The 17203-nt window shown below is 37.6% G+C and overlaps 1 protein-coding gene across 1 annotated transcript in view; it reads right to left on the reverse strand.

Annotated features, from left to right (window-relative positions):
- Positions 1-3637: 3637 nt before the first annotated feature.
- podxl2 (podocalyxin-like 2) overlaps positions 3638-17203 on the reverse strand; it is a 32185-nt gene continuing 18619 nt past the window's right edge. The window contains exons 4-13 of the mRNA XM_079683332.1: positions 12301-12392; positions 10274-10490; positions 9025-9198; positions 8129-8346; positions 7975-8049; positions 7063-7219; positions 6654-6715; positions 5782-5961; positions 4846-5043; positions 3638-3880 (exon numbers count right to left, since the gene is read on the reverse strand). Of these exons, the coding sequence (XP_079539458.1) occupies positions 3818-3880; positions 4846-5043; positions 5782-5961; positions 6654-6715; positions 7063-7219; positions 7975-8049; positions 8129-8346; positions 9025-9198; positions 10274-10490; positions 12301-12392 (1436 nt within the window). The 3' untranslated portion in view covers positions 3638-3817. The remainder of the gene's footprint in view (positions 3881-4845; positions 5044-5781; positions 5962-6653; positions 6716-7062; positions 7220-7974; positions 8050-8128; positions 8347-9024; positions 9199-10273; positions 10491-12300; positions 12393-17203) is intronic.

Raw genomic sequence — 17203 nt, forward strand, 5'->3', positions numbered from 1 at the left:
TATTTCTCACATTTAACTTATTACACAGACAACCAAATGAGTGTGACATACATACATAGAAAAACATTAGTAAAATAAATTAACAGAAATAAAAAAATTGGAGAGGATGATTAAATATTCAACAAAATGTGTGACAAAAACCTAGTTACAAAAGTGACCAGGAAACTAATGTTGTTGTCTTTATTCAGATCAAGGGTCATTGTCTTTACCAGAACTTAATGTCAACTGACTTGCACTTGCTAACAAATGCAAACAAACACGAGGTTGCTCTCAGATTCTGTAAAGGAAAAAACATCTGAGAAAACTATTTTAAATCCTTAGAATCAAAATCAGAATACTTATTTATCCGAGGGGGATAGGTTTCTTTGTGACAGTTGCTCCATTTTGAAAGATATGTCTTGAAAACAACAATTATTTAAAAATAAGATTCAGACAATCATTGATTGCATATAGCTCTAAGCAACACAATTGAATTCATCTGGTTCAAACTGCTTTTCAGCAAATAAAAGTTACAGCTTGTTGCAGTTTTGTACGTTATGTTAGTGCTCGCTGCAGTGCTGAAAGCTACATGCTCATTTATTATGTTTCCCAGTGGAGGACAATATCCCTTCACTTTTCTCTCAGAAGCAGATCATCTGCAGCAGGGAGTCATTCAGAATGGACAATTGTGAGTTCCTGAACGCTCCCTATATCCCGCTTAGCTGACAAAGTGCGTATCACTCAGCGTAGTTTATAGTGAAGCCATATACAGTATTGTTACAATGAGAAAAGTCAGAGTAAAAGAGCTGAAACACAGGCAACATCTTGACCAAATGTAGATGGGCAACACCTGTAACAGGAATGGAGAGTGACAACTGCAGGAACAAATGTTACATTTATTTTAATTGATAGCATCTATATTAAGTTAATATAGATGCTAACCATTTCAGTTAATTCAACAGTATTTTGCCCATTTGATGAATGTTGTAGGTTTGTGCTGTTTGGAAACTAGACTTTATTATGCCCTGAACTTTTCAAGTCCCATACAAGTCACACATTTGATGATTTATAGAGATAATTGTCAATCAAATTGTAGTGACAAGGGCATGATCACAACATTAGACATTATTGTATTTATTTAGAAAAATATTAGTCCAAAGTACATGTTGTCAGTATGACACAGTAATTGATATGTACATCATTATCACTCTTCAGATTTAGTTTGCCTTTCATGCCCTGCAAGATTGGACTAAGTTGCAAGGCATACTTAACCTGGTCTCCTTACCCTCTCTTGACATAAGATAAGATGGAACTTTATTTATCCACGTGGGGAAATTCAGGCGTTTATAGCAGAGTGATTTATTCTTTAAAAATGATTGAAAGAACAATAAGGTTGCTTATAATATATAAGCATATTTGGTGTCTGTTTGCTCTTTTTTTTGCCGTCTTGCCCAGAACAGATTTTTATTTTTGTATGGTCTTGAGACCTTTCTGGTTAAATAAAATAAAGGCATGTCTGCAGTGACCGTTATAGGGATGGGACGATATAGAATTTTTATGGGGATCGTGATAAAAACACGATTGGGGCAATTTTGATTATGGGGATGATTGTAAATATCCTCACGAGTGACCATGACCATGTTTTAAAAAATACAGGAATTATCATGTTAAGAAACTGAATCCCACAATGTTGCTTATAGAACAATTTATCCTTTATTAATGTAAATTAGTTCAGATCAATTTATTGTGTTTCACTAAAAAGGATGTTTGTCCTGTCTGTGATGCAATATGCAAAATGTAAGGTGTGTGATTTCCGTGAGTTTTATTGTACATTTTAAGAGATTAAGCATATTTATATGCAATACATGTGGGATAATATTGTGAATCGCAATTATTTTAGACAGGATGATCCTGAAATGAAATCTATATACTGTATACTGTATGGTCCCATGCCAAGATAGTGACTCAAACATGACTGTATTGATTCAGACATTATTGTGCTGACTCAAATGTGAGTTAAACATGGTTTTAGAGACTCAAACTTCAACATTTAACATTAAAACATCAACAACTCGGGGCTCGACTCGGGTTTATTGTTTGATTAATCGACTTCAACACTGTTACTAGTTTTTTCATGCTGTCTGCCTCTTAATGTTGCCCATGTGTCATCGCCTCGAGGAAAAGCCTGTAGCGTACAGCAGCCATTGCACCACTATTGAAAAAAGCATATCAGGCTAACAGGTAGTAAGTATAGCAATCACATGACTGATTGTAGAGAAAACATCCTCAGTGGCTACAACCATTCCTATTAGCAAAATAGAGATATCTCAGTCACTGTATGTAATACATTTAACATGATGCAGCATTTCAATGATGATAGTCGCCATTTCCAAGAGGAATCGATAAAGTGCCAAAACTTTACTTGACGCTACAGATTGTACTTCCTGTTTGGAAAAGTTAAGAGGAGTCGCTGTTTTCTCCGGATTCAGACACCAGGGGTAAACTACTGAACATCTCTGAAGTTTTAATAACTACTAGCAGGGCCGGTTCTAGCCAATTTGATGCCCATGGCGAGATTTTAGCTGGTTTATTGTCCTATAGTATACATTGAAAAGGATGAGAGAACACAGAGATGTTAGACTTTGCAGACCATTTACATGCACGCTAGCCAATAGGAGAGAATATTACTTAGTGACGTCACTTTTTTGCTGAAGTTAACAAGGAGTCCAGACAGGAAAGGGAAAACATAAAAAGCATAACAGGGCCCCTTTGAGCTCATCATATGTTTTGAATGTCAAATATTAGTAATAATTACGAGTGATACGTTAATAACAGAAATTGTAAAATTCTAATAAATGAAGTAAAGAAATGTGTAAAATATTGGTCAGTGTTTCCCCTATATACAAATGGCGGCGGCACAGCAAATTATTATTATTTTTTATTAAAATATCCGACTGTAGATTGTGTCAATAATTAATCATTGAAATACTTTTGAGTAGTTTCATCAGTAATATTGCACTGTTCTAAGCTCATCAAACATTTTGTATGTAAAATAATAACAGTACATGTACAGTATTAAGTAGTATAACCTTAAGATAAATATATTGGAGTGAAATAAAATCTGAAAGTTTGTACGTAGGTCAAATATTTGAAATGCGCTTAGGTACATTCCATCACTGGTTATCAAAGTCAACAACGTGTTCTTCAGAATTAAACCTACATCAGGTGGGAAATGTAATTATTTTAGTTTCCCTAAATATGTTTTAGCCAATGATGACGCTGCAGCTGTGGACGCTTCAGACTTTGAAGCCTCGTTTACATTCAAATGTTACGGTGGATAAGGTGCTCTCTGCTATGATTGTGTCCCTGGTATCAGGATTATTTTTCGTGCAGTGCAAAAAGCTGAAAGCATAAGGCACAATCAACAGATGGTGACATTATCTAACATCAGGTAAGGGTATGCAGCTTTAGGAAATGCTTACCTTTCCCAGAACTTTTAAAGAGATCAGCAAGTTAAATGTCTTTTTATGCATTTCAATTTGAAGCATGAAATAAACCCTGGTGCCTAATACCCATGAATATGTCAGTGACTCCTCCTGCTCACCTCCTACGAGCCTCTTTAACTCTCACTGGACAACACATCTTCTACTCACTCGACTATCTCCTATCCTCACTATTTTTTCTTTTCTGTCTCTTCCTCCTCTCCTCTCCACCATTCTTCCCCCTCATTACTCCTGTTTTCTTTGCCATCTTCTTCTTCTTCTTCTTTCCTGTAGGCTCCATTTATCACCTGTCTATCAAAGACCTTCATAACCTGTCCCCTCCTCCTCTTCGTCCATCAGAGATGTGTATCCTGCTCCTCCTCTCCTTCCTCCTCAGTCACTGCCTGATTGACAAAGACCTACAAAATGCAGATTAAAATTAGTTTCCATAAAATTGTGATTGTTTTTGTCACAGCAGCATGTAAACAGGCGTCGCACATGAAATAGAAATATAAAAAAATAAAAAAGGATAAAATAATTACAAGGTACATAAACATTATTTATAAAACGGACAAGTCAAATCAAGCAATCTGATTGGTTCTTAGCCGTGATATACTGAGCGTATACCACCTCGGCCGAACCACGCCCCTTAGCTGTGATATAATAAGCATATACCACAGCCTGTCGTGAGCTATTGCTTAAATATACAGTAGGTACGGTAGAACAGATATAAATCAAACAGATATAGATACTCTATAATAGACTAATCTATGATAAGTATCATGTGTAAATAGTGTAAATCCTGGTTATGGCTAGCTAAGGAGTTAAGTAAAATTCAAAAATGTAACATCTGGAAACATCCAAATCAGGAGTCTTGACATTTTTTTTTTTTTTCAGAGCAGGAAACTGCATACTATTTAATTGAATCCAAGAAGAAAAAAAATGAAATATTCAGAGTTGTTCCCATGGAAAGAGTCTGTTTCAAAATAAAAGGAAATAGGTAAGAGCAGCTTTAAAAATGTATGGCAGCCACTGATAAATTCCAGCAAGTACATTTCCCCTCTGTGGGACGAATAAAGGTATTCTGATTCTGAAATCTCCAGAGGCTTTTCTACAAATCACTCAGCTAACGATTTGCATGTAAACAACAGTGTTGTTACTAACAGTAGTAGTAACCTGTTTTACTATGTTATTAAGCTCAGGCAGTAACAAAGTCATGATGTTAAAGTTAATAAAAAAAATAAAAACATGTTAACTATCAACAACATGCTTTTTCCAACCCCCCAAACAAAAGACAGCAGGGAATTTACAACTAAACATTTCAACCTTGACATATTCATTTATTTCCTCGTCCACATGTTCATTTAAAAAGTCGTCCAATCACCTGCCAGCGACTGCTTTCCTCCCCGCCTCCTCCAGTTCCTCCTCCCCCAGTTCCTCCAGTTCCTCCAGTCCCTCCTCCTGCGAGCCCATTGGTGCTCGGCTTCTTCTCCTGCATCTCAGACTGGTTGTCATTGGTTACGTCCAGCATTGGGTTGTCGTGGCAACCGTTCTCCACAAAGTGAAGTTCCTCATTGCGAAACTGTGAGGTCAAAGAAATATATTTTAAATTGCATTTTGTCATCATTATATATTTAGAGAGCTAATGTATATATTTAGCCTTACCAGAATTAGTTAGCTTGTAGCTTGCTTGTGAATGTTAGTCAAACTTTGTAAAAATGTTGAACTAACATTAATGCTTTTTGTTGCCAGATCTGATGAGAATATGTTGCTGTGCAAGGCAAATCAGACAAAATGCGATTATTGTGTCAACATGTTAGGATGATATGTTCCTTGTAGAAAATGTGTTAAATACTTATTTTGGTGACAGTGGGGGAAATAGTCAATTATAATCTTGACCTATTTTTGTTTCATTTCTTGTATTTGGGAGCCATGAGCAAATTAATGAGGGGGACATTCTGTTTCAGAATAATAATTACAATACTGAATTATAATTATTAATTCATTTATGTGTTTATCACTTTAATGTTGCAGCTGGTAAAGGTAGAAGCAGTTTTTAGGTTCAATATATACTGCTGCCTAGGTTAACTTGTTGTAACATTTTGTAATGTATTAGTTAAATGATATGTTGCATTGATAATCTAAATCTGCAAAGTAACTGAGTTATGAAACAAACAAAACAAATAAAAAAAAAACAGCATTTACCTCTGAGATCTAGTGTAGATGTAGTTCAATGGAGATACTCAATACCAAAAAACAATTGCCTCAAAGTACTGTAGTAAATGTACTATTCACAATTCCCGCCTAAATGTTAACTCACCGTGGTCTTGGTTGCAGGCAGTCTTCTCTGCCAGCATATGTAAATGAATCCAGATGTGATGATGACCATGCAGATGGAGCCGATGATCACCAGAACCACGAACAGCTTCCCGTAGTCGCTGCGTGTCTGACTGGGACGAGATGGGCAGCTGCTGGCCGAGCTATAGTTCTGGATGCCCAGCTGATCACACACACACACACACACACACACACACACACACACACACACACACACACACACACACACACACACACACACACACACACACACACACACACACACACACACACACACACACACACACACACACACACACACACACACACACACACACACACACACACACACACACACATTGGATGTTTACATAAATAACACACTTTTTTCATAAATTGTTATCTGTGCAAAATGCTGAAAGATTCTGCACATTTCTCAATATTTTTTCGATTTGAATGACCTTTTTTTAAACAGTATTCAGCCCTTATCAATTGTAACACTGACATTGGATACATTTTATTTTTGGAAGGGTGTAACTTGGTTGGAAAATATTTGTTTTACTAATGCAAACAGCGTTGGCAGAGGTTCACATTCTTTGAGTTCCATCCTTGAGGAAAATATTTCTATTTTCTATTTATGATTCATGACTCATGTTTTTTTCTTTCACTTACAATGTTTTTTTATGCACAAAAAGTCCATACCTACTTATTGTGATTAAGCTTGAAATTCAACATGCTTAAACAGGTTGAAATCACAATGTGTTCTATATGAGCAGAAATCTTGTAATTGCTTCCTTTCATTTATTGTGAAAATTGTTTGGGCTTTGCAATACGCAGACAGTAGTACATATCAAAAGACGTTACCGGCCTGTGTACCTTATTCAAATGTTTCCTGATTTCTCCCAGCATGCCCAGCACATCCTTGGTGGCTATCACTCCTGGAGGACGCAATACGTGGAACAATTTTAACATATTTAAAAATATATACTGTATATTGTAGGCATGTGAATGTGTTAAGAAGCACTCACAGCATCGTTAAAATCGGAGCACCTTTTACTTCATTATGTACTTTAAAATACAAAACTGAAAATGTGAATGTGAATAGCAGTCGAAGTACCTCTTGCTTTCTGCACAAAAATGTGCATGAATATATGTGTGTGTGTGTGTGTGTGTGTGTGTGTGTGTGTGTGTGTGTGTGTGTGTGTGTGTGTGTGTGTGTGTGTGTGTGTGTGTGTGTGTGTGTGTGTGTGTGTGTGTGTGTGTGTGTGTGTGTGTGTGTGCTTACCGCGGTCAGACGCCACGTTCATCAGCAGCTGGTGTTGCTGGTGTGTAGGTTTGCTGAGAGAGATTAACCATGATCCCTCTGGGCTGTTCATTCTCCGAGCGAACACGCGCTCCATGACCTTCAACAACCGTACACCCTGGTCCACGCGAAACTCCTCCTGTAACACACACACACACACACACACATATTTATCTTTATACCACAAGCTACAGCTTGATTTGCAGTAGACATAAAAACGTCAAATTACAATTATACCATTTTCAGTTTTCTGCCTTTAATTCAATCAAATAGTCATTCATATATTATTTTGTTGTCAATAAATATGTAAACATAACAAAGTTATAACATCCATTTCTCTAGCTTTCTCTTTCTACGCACAAATATCACTATGAACATATAGAATATATTCACAGAAAAAGTACCAATATAAAGTCCACTTCTTTAAAAAAAATAGGTGCAAGAAAACAGGAGCACATCAGTGCTGCCATAGCAACTATAAGGTCAGTACGGTGGTGGTGAGGGTTTGTGTTATTGCCATGACGACAGACATTATGGTGAAGGTACCTTCCTCTCTCACTTGAAAACTCCAGTTCACTGTCTGTCTGACAGCGTGGGAGAAAAATGGAGTTAAACTTTTCACGACATTTCAACTCTATTTTTGAAATGCTAAATTATTTCTCATCTCATTACCCATCATTGTAACATTTCTCTCTTCGATGAGTAGAAGTACAAGGATGCATCAAATAGAAATATATGTAAGTGAAGTAAGAGTAACTCAAATTTGTACTTGAGTATAAATGCTTTTTATTGTACATTCCACCACGTTGAACATTAAATAAAATCCCATCAATGTCACAAATTTATCTTTTATTGTTGAAACCTTTTATCTAAATATTTACCCAGTGTACTTACACAGTTTAGGTTATGCGTCATGTTGAGGACGACGTACCCACGTCCGACCAGCTCGCTCCACTCCAAACACACCACCTTTAAACAACAGTAATATCAATATTAATTAATACATTAATAAAGGTTAGAACAGAGACAGATTTAGATTTGAACAAACCTGCCGTGCTTCCTCCATCTCATCCACATCGTGGACCTCTGTGACCCTGCCCCCCCTGATCTCTGACCTCTGGGTCTGCAGGACAGTGGTCTTCTCCAGTAAATCCCAGTCTGTGGTGAGCGGGACCATGTGTCTGTTTCTTTTTCCCTCCTCTTCCTCCTTCATTTGTTTCCATTCCTCCTCCTTCATCTCGTTGCTTCTGTCTGGCAGTATGCCCCCTTAATCGGGATAACCAGAATAATCCATTTATAATGCATTTATTCAACCCACCCTTTAATTAAAACATGTCCAATCTATTCCAGCACTTTAAAGTGATAACAGGTAAACAGGCCCTATTCTACTTTTTGGGGTTTCCCTATCCTGTAGTGTGTTCTATAGGTTTTTGTGCATGAAAATGGTCTGCAAAGGTTCGAAAATCCCTGTGTTCCCTCCAGAGGGAGTTTCTCTTCCACACAATTCTCCGCCCCCCCCCCCCCCCCCCCCACCTGAAACGCCTCCATTGGACTCCTTTGTTTACTTCCGTAACATAGTGACATCACTATGTAACACTCTTCTATTGGCTAGCGCTCCAACACATTGTACGTGATAGGCTGAGGGGTGGGACATCTCTTAGAGGTTGACCAATCACAACAGATCCGGCCAGCTAACCAATCAGAGCAGACTGGGCTCTGGTTTCAGACAGAGGGAGAACGGAGGTGCTGCAGCACAGGCAGTATGAGAAAAATGAAGAGCTTTTTGAACATTAAAGCATGGAGACATGTCACAGGCACAAATACAGAAAAATTATTTGCAAATGACCATAATAAGTCTTTTTTAAGATTAACCATTGGAATTCTCAGTACTTTCTTTGAAAGTGGACGCTTGATTTCAAAAGAAAGAGACAGGCTGTTGCTCACCTTGTGACTGGTGTTCCTTCTCTTCCTCCACGCTGGGCTGCAAAGGCTCTCTGCTGGGAGCCATGCCAACCTCTGCTGCTGTTAGATTCTGGGTAAAAAGGCCTTTGTGTGCAAGCTCCGTTTCTTCCTCTTCCTCCCTCTCTGTCTCTTCATCCTCTGTCTCCTCTGCAGAGACTAACCAGGGGAAAGACAACAAGCAGCAGAGACTTCATCGTCATCTTCTGCAATCTCATGTAGGTGGAGTTAAGATGCAGAACAATGATAGGCATGCGACAAAGTATTATTTTCATTAGAAATTAGTTGGCAGATAAAAGAAAATGTAAGACCCTTTTTCACAACTTGATAACATTTATACATTATACAGACCAATACAAAACACGGGAAAGCTGTGAAGCCTTAGTAAACATTTTTTGTTTTATCATAGACAAGAATCCAGTCTACAACAAGAGAAAATATTGTATGTGAAGACAAAAAACAATGGTCATTGTTTTTTGTTGGGACTTAAGTGACTTAATATCGTCTTACGTTTGATTTCAGCTCATGTTAGAGTAGGGAAAAGCAGCAGCTGAATTAATGATTATTTTCATTATAATTTAATCTGCAAATGATGCTCTCGATTACCATTGGGGCTATAATTCCAAAGATATCTAGTTTAATATGATACACATTTGAGAAAATCTAAAATGGTCAATGTTTCAGAGGCTTACAAACAGCATTTTTCTGACATTTCTTTTTAAATGAATTATTCAAACATTTGTTGTTTATTTCTCTGTCTATCTACTGAATAATTAGACGACTAATCCTCACAGCTTAACAGCAGACCAACAATCTAACGTCAGTAGTGTGAAACTGCATACACTGCACAGACCCAACATTTTTCAAACAGAAATAGTGATTTCCTTTTTTTTATTCAACTTCTTATTGCTTTTACTTTTGTTCAGAGTATGTATGCACTAGTATTACTGCTGGTACTCACTGTAGGAAAGTTATTACAATTCATTGTGGTGACAAAATGAATCAAAATTCATGACATCCACCAATAAGTAGATGAGATATCAGATTTAAATCCAAATATCTTCACCTCACCGTGGCACCAGAGTAACATTTAAAGGACCCCCACTGTCATTAGAATTAATCCTAAGGGTTATATGAATGTATGTAGAAGATTTCATGGCAATCCATACCATATATTTAGATATTTCAAACAATGTCAAACTAAGTCGATCAATATAGGCTTTGTTTTGTATACCTCTTGTGTAGCTTCCCAACAGCCCAAAGTCTGTGCCTGTGTCCGTCTCAGGGGTGGATGTTCCTGCAACGTCTCCACCAGCAGCAGCAGTAGTAGTAGTAGAAGTAGTAGAAGTAGTAGTAGTCATAATGATGGAGGAGTGAAGGACTCCGTAGCCACTTGAATGACCGCCTTCCTCCCCCTCTGCCTCCCACAGCTCTCTCTCTAACGGATCCACCTGTAGGGGAGACATCAGGTAAAGGGAGACACAAGAGGTGACAGTCATTTCCACTGGAAGGCTGTCTCTGGGGTTTAAACTTCCTGAAGCCACGTGAGGTGAGGTGACGGAGTCTGATACACATTTTCAAAAAGAACGCACAGACACGTTGTTTGGTTCCACTTGAAAAAATATGACTTATTAAACGATGAATATTATCCTGATCAGGTAATCCTCAGAAATATGTAACCAGAAAACAAAAAGTGTCACGTCCATTTAAAGATGACCTATTATGCAAAATACACTTTTTGATGTATTTTATACATAAATAAGTGTCCCCAGTATGTTAAGATTTGGAAGTTTCATGAAAAAAGTTTCTCTCTCTCTGTTTGCTCTGATCTGGTCTGAAAATGAGCTGATCAAATTTTGGCCACTTTGTGATGTCACATGTTTTTTTGGGTTGTGCAACCATTAGCCAATAACCAACCAATGTAACACGCACCCACCTTATCACCTGAATCTCCTAGAGCAACATTTTGTTTTTTTAAACCAATCACGTCACAGAGGGGCGTGGCCAGCAGCAACTCATTAGCATTTAAAGCTACAGACACAGAATCAGCTCTTTTGAAACAGGGCTGAAACAGAGGGCATGAAAATGGCATGCTACAATTACCTGTTTGGTATTTTAACCAAACACTTCAGATTCAACTTGGATCCAGTTTTTATTTGTAAAAAATATCTCTGTCTATTGATTTATATATATATATATATATATATATATATATATATATATATATATATATATATATCTATATAAAAGTAGTAAGTAGTAAGTATACTACATGTACTTTATATTTAATTAATTCAGGTAGCCTTTTTCCGGTTTTTATGTAGAATATCTGATATCTTTTCCACGCCAGTATAATAGCTTAAGTAGTAGCATTAATAATACTAGTAAGAATATAGCCCCGTATAATGATAGAAGCACTAGTGATAATCACAGTAGTGTACATACTACTGGCAGGAATAGTAGTACAATTAGAAAGTTTATAATGGCTATTAACATGAAAAGACCCAATGACTCGCGTAAGCTGTCATTCATTTATAGATCGTTAAAGAGAAACTTAACAATAAGTCTTCTCTGTGTCTCTTATCCCCATTTGCTCATATGAAACAATGAGCGGCCACAAATCCCATAAAGGGTTTAAACACTAATTTAATTATTCACAGCAAGATTAGCAGGTGAGCTTTGTGGATTACTGGACCTGATTTACTGCGATCTAATTAAAGTCAAAATGGAGCTGATAATTACTTTTTATTCTGAAACGACTCTATCTGCTATAATAGATAATAATGTAGTTATAATAATATTGTAATGATATAACATATAAAAGTGTATCAGTCACAGGAAACATTTTTTATACTTTTAAAACGTAGTACAATTTCCTGATTAAAATTACAACATCAAGTATTATGATATTGTTGTATTAATAATTCTACGTTACATTTAAGTTAAGGATATGAATGGTTACTGCACCACTGATAATATTAAGTGGCTTATTTCCGTGACCGAATAATAAGTGAAAATGTCAAGCAGTAAAAGGATGACTTTATGGGGCTTTTAACTTCTGTCATAATAAAGTAATAAAATCTGGACGGTTGTGCGTGACTTTTTTGAAAGGTTCTATCTAATCTTCATTTTTTGTAATATATTTTTTATGGAACAGACTGTTATACTTATAACTACTGAGAAAATATCCAACCCTAACAAATTAAATAGGAAGACATTAACAGTAATATGTCAGTATCCAAATCTTTTGTCCATCCTCACCTCTAGGACGGGGGCTGCACGGTGCTCCTGTAGCCCAGAATCATGCACCTCAGCTGGGGAGGAGATGCTGGGCTGGAAGGATGGACTGTAGCCTGTGAGAAACAGCAGACATGTCAGAAACATGTGTGTGTGTGTGTGTGTGTGTGTGTGTGTGTGTGTGTGTGTGTGTGTGTGTGTGTGTGTGTGTGTGTGTGTGTATACGTGTGTGTGTGTACGTGTGTACGTGTGTGTGTGTGTGTGTGTGTGTGTGTGTGTGTGTGTGTGTGTGTGTGTGTGTGTGTGCGTGTGTGTGTGTGTGTGTGTGTGTGTGTGTGTGTGTGTGTGTCAGCTGGTCCTCTTTGTACTGTTTTCATAAGGTTTTGACATGGTTCAAACAAGAAACACGTAGTCGTGTTATAGTCACGAAAGTTAATCTATTGATTCGTGTTCACCATCACGATTTCCATCTTTGTTTCGTGTCACACAGAACGATTTTAAAAGCAATGTAGTGCCTGCACCACGTCTTTTTGTCCGGTCGGCTCTTGGAAGACCGGAAGCTGTGTGGCTCATAAAAACAATTTCTTACTCAATATCAAGCTACGATTATTGTTTTTATTTAAAATCGTATAATTTCGGACTTTTTTTGCCATCCGTGAGGAAAATAAATGGGGCTCAGAGCCTCAGAATTCTGAAATCTGTATTTTTTAAATCTTTTGTTCCTTCTAATTTGTTATTCTTTTCTAAATAGCACACTGTTATTTACTCACCAATAACACACAATTATCCTTGTTTTTATTTATTTGTTTAATTCTATAATCTTGGGCTTTTTTGCCGTCCGTCAGGAGCTGAATTTCAAAATAAAGTCACCGGAAACAGACGTAGGCGATACACACCAAGCCCCCAGGAAGTGCGCTGGACTCAGATGAAAATATTCGTGGTGGCCAAACGGCGGTACTACACTTCCGTTTGGTTGCCAGGCCCGGAAACACTTTTTCCCATTGACTTACATGAGGAAAGAGTGGTCTGTAAATCGTTGGATATTTTTTTTTAAACTAAATAAACCACCCAGTATGAACACTTGTATAGCCCTTATTAAAAACATTCGTTCCTCAAGTTGTAAAAATGTGCTAATAACGTTATTCTGAGAGTTATTTCCCTCTGCATTATGAACGCGCATCTAACCCACGGGACCGCGCCGCCCGGCACGTTCGTGTTACGTGTTCAGCATAGTCCCGACCAATCAGGGCACACTGTGCTCACAGGGAGGGGGGGGGGTTGGAGCTATTGGAGCTACAACGAGCCGTTAAAGGCAGAGAGTGAAATTCAGTGAATACACGTAGTTTACAGAGATGCTGTATGAGAAACCAATGTGAGTTGCGTTTATCTTTACCCATGGATGCACAATAAGAACGGACCCATATCGTCTTACTGCCATCCCACGGAGCTGTAATAATGGATATATTGCACATGTTTGCTGTAATTCATTATTATACTACATGGGCTGTATGATTAAATCTTGTACCGTAAATGTTGTATTAAATCAAGTTAATGTTACCGACGTTAGATTAACGTCCCTGTAGCTTCTTATTGCACTAAGAAGCTTATTGCACTGTGTATATATATATATACAGTGCAATAATTATTTCATGTTAAATGAAGATCTGTTGCTTGGATATCACTAGCTCCTGTTACAGCGTAATATAAGTACATAACGATTGATGTATACATTAGCATACTAGCTAGCTGCTAACTGCCGCCTCGTTAATATCAAATCCATCATAATAACACATCATTACCATGCTGTCATGAACGTACGGTGCTGTTACGTGTACGCAAATGGACGTGCTTGATGTGAACGAGCATTTTGGTTAAAGTTGTTTATGTGCTATGGGCGCACATACGCCGGTAATCTGTGACGTTTCACTCTCTCAAAAATTGGGCCATTTTATCATCATGCGCCAATGAGCAACTCTCATAGGAATGAATGAGGCCCCGCCTCCCACGCTGTAGCCAGTTCTTATTATACATCCATGATACACACCCACTGAACTGATTACCCAAGATCCTCAGCTATAGTTGAAGCTCTGTGATTGGATGTTTTACCCGCAATGCACGTTGGGATATGGTGTTTATGTGATATGAAATCCGAAAAACATAAAAAAAAAATAATAATAATACTTCCAAGAGTACTTGCTTTTCTCTTTGAAAGTCATCACATAACGGCATTGTAATACACGGTTCGGCTGCATTAAATATTACACATCTGCTGTAGTTCTTTATTTATAGAGCCCTGACGAGAACACTTCTGGACAAACTGGAAGAACTGCCACGGAAACTGAATGTGACGTGGATCATAAATATATCAGCAATTAAACAACATCTTCAATTTCTCTGCACAGAATACGTCTCCTTGCAGTATCAATAGTAATTAGGCTGACTTTTATATTTGATCCAATTGGTAGATAGGTAGCGGTGCACAGCTGATAGACAGGGACTTGTAGTTTTTAAAGATATTACTGATTTTCTTTGAATATAAGAATGTAAATACTGAGTTGAGAGAATAGTCAGGGGTTTAGGGTGATGGGAGACACATCCATGGATTAATAATTTCAATAGCTTACCATTAAATGACGGATATACCTTTCTGTCTGTGATGTTTTACAAATCAGATATTAATGTGTAGAAGTAAAATAATATAGCAATATCCTGTAAAATTATGTGAAAACATGAATAAAACTACATATCTTCAGATGTTATACATACATAAGTGTCCTACACTAATAATAAAAAGTATAATTTGTTGTGTTAAGTCTTTAAACTGGAGCGTTTTTTAACCCGCACCACCTAGTGGTTAAAGCACGTTATTGAATTTTGAATTTTGTTGAATATGTTATATTCGATTAAACAAATATTAACAGTACATACAAAATAGGGGGAAAGTAGAAGGTCAATGATAGAAATATAGAATATCAAATATCAAGAAGATACTGTAAGTGATCTCTACAATAAAACAGTTTAGTGCCGGATGTACAAAGATATTAATAGGAGGATGTGCAAAACAGACAAACTAATTAACCTTTATTTAAACATTAAAAAATACTTTAGGTTAAGGTCTTCTTTTAAATAAGAAAAAAGCTTTGGGGGTATCTACAGATACATATGAAGCCTGACAAATTACTTAACGTCTAATATATTGCTTTCCTGCAATGTTAACTATGTTGAAGCACTTATTTTAACTGATATTATACATATTAATCATACTCTTATAAGATGTATGTAGATAGTATAAGAAATGTGCAGGGCTGGACCCGTTCGAGTCCAGTTTTGGATAGTCTGCCGTGGTTTCATTCCATTTCATCGAGCCGTTTGACGCTCGGCGTAACCTTGGCACACTGCCACTCCAACATCCAATCACGGGGTTTGTCAAGCAAAGGGAATGTAGTCCCAAACGATAGCTGAGGATTATGGGTAGTGCAGTGTCTTCGGCCATCCTAAACTGCGAAAAAACTATTTGTTTCTCCGAATCGAAGGGGGAAAACACAAAAGCATTGTACACAGTGGCGGCCGGCCCATAGGGGTGCTAGGGGCGCCGCCCCCCCCCCCCCTCTTCCAACATTAAAACATATTTTTATTATTAATAAACAAGGTAAATATTATATAATTGGTATCAGTAAAATGTATAATCTACAATAAAATCTCGTTTAAAATTGTGTTAGGATGTCTAAAGTTACTGATAAGTCACGTGTTTCCTGCCTGGCCTTGCCCGCTATGCACAGTGCCCAGACGAGAGTGCAGCAAGTGCACCAGAAGCCAACTATTGCTATCTTTAAACTATGCCGCCGAAACATAATTTCAGCCAATCAGCGTCGTCAAATCTGATGGTCACAGGGCGCCTACGTCAGCGCCCGGTGCAGTCTGTGAGTTGTTTGGACTCGTATCCAGGGAGACAAAACAGGAAGCTGTCATACACTCTGGAAGCTATCATTAGCACAGGGTTGCCAACTCTCACGCATCTGGCGTGTGACACACGCTTTCACTCTCAATCTCACGCTGCCCAAACTATTCTCACGCCAAAAACAAGATGAACCGGCAATCGTTTTTGGTTAGTTATTTACAATGTTGAGTTGACAGCTGCTCAAGCTTTCGATCCGCTCCCTCCCCCCCTCCACTCTTAACAACATTAACAGACAGCAGAGCAGTGGGAGCCGGTTGGTCTATCCCCGACCTGTATTGCGCATGCGCAGATCCAAGGGTGCAACTTTGGTGTGAGAAGTGGGGGGGTCACAAAACAGGGGTCCTCCGTAATGAAACATTGTTCTCGATTTAATTCCATTTCCTGCCTTTCTACAAATATATTAGGGAATATGGTGTTAAAAAGGCTGAGAAAAATGTGTAGTGTATATAATGAGTGCGCAAACGTATCTAGTATCCTATGTGAACCTGTTTTATTTGTGATGACCTCACATCCTCTAGGGCAGGGGTGCCCACACTTTTTTGGCTGGTGAGCTACTTTTGAAATGACCAGCTAACCGAGGTCTACCAACCAAAAATAAAATCCCAAATTGCAAGGGTTGCTGAATAACACGTTTTATTTTTACATGGGATAACTACAATAGGGCTGCAACAAACGACTAATTTGATTATCGATTAATCTATAGAATAATGAAACGATTAATCGAATATTCGGACTACCACTGTGTGCCTTGCACAATTTCTCAAACGCTCTTATTTAGCCGTCAACTTTTAGATTTAGTTTGAGGTTGTTTTAGGCATGTGGAAACTAACAATGAAGACAATAAAGATGAATACTTGATTCAAAAATACATATATTATTAAATTAACTTAACAAATTGTGAACAAAATTAACATTGCTTTTTATTTGAATTAAATAAATAATATTTCACATCAAAAGAAACAACAATGT

The sequence above is a fragment of the Notothenia rossii genome (genome assembly GCF_949606895.1).
Source record: "Notothenia rossii genome assembly, chromosome: 5".
Taxonomy (NCBI): domain Eukaryota; kingdom Metazoa; phylum Chordata; class Actinopteri; order Perciformes; family Nototheniidae; genus Notothenia; species Notothenia rossii.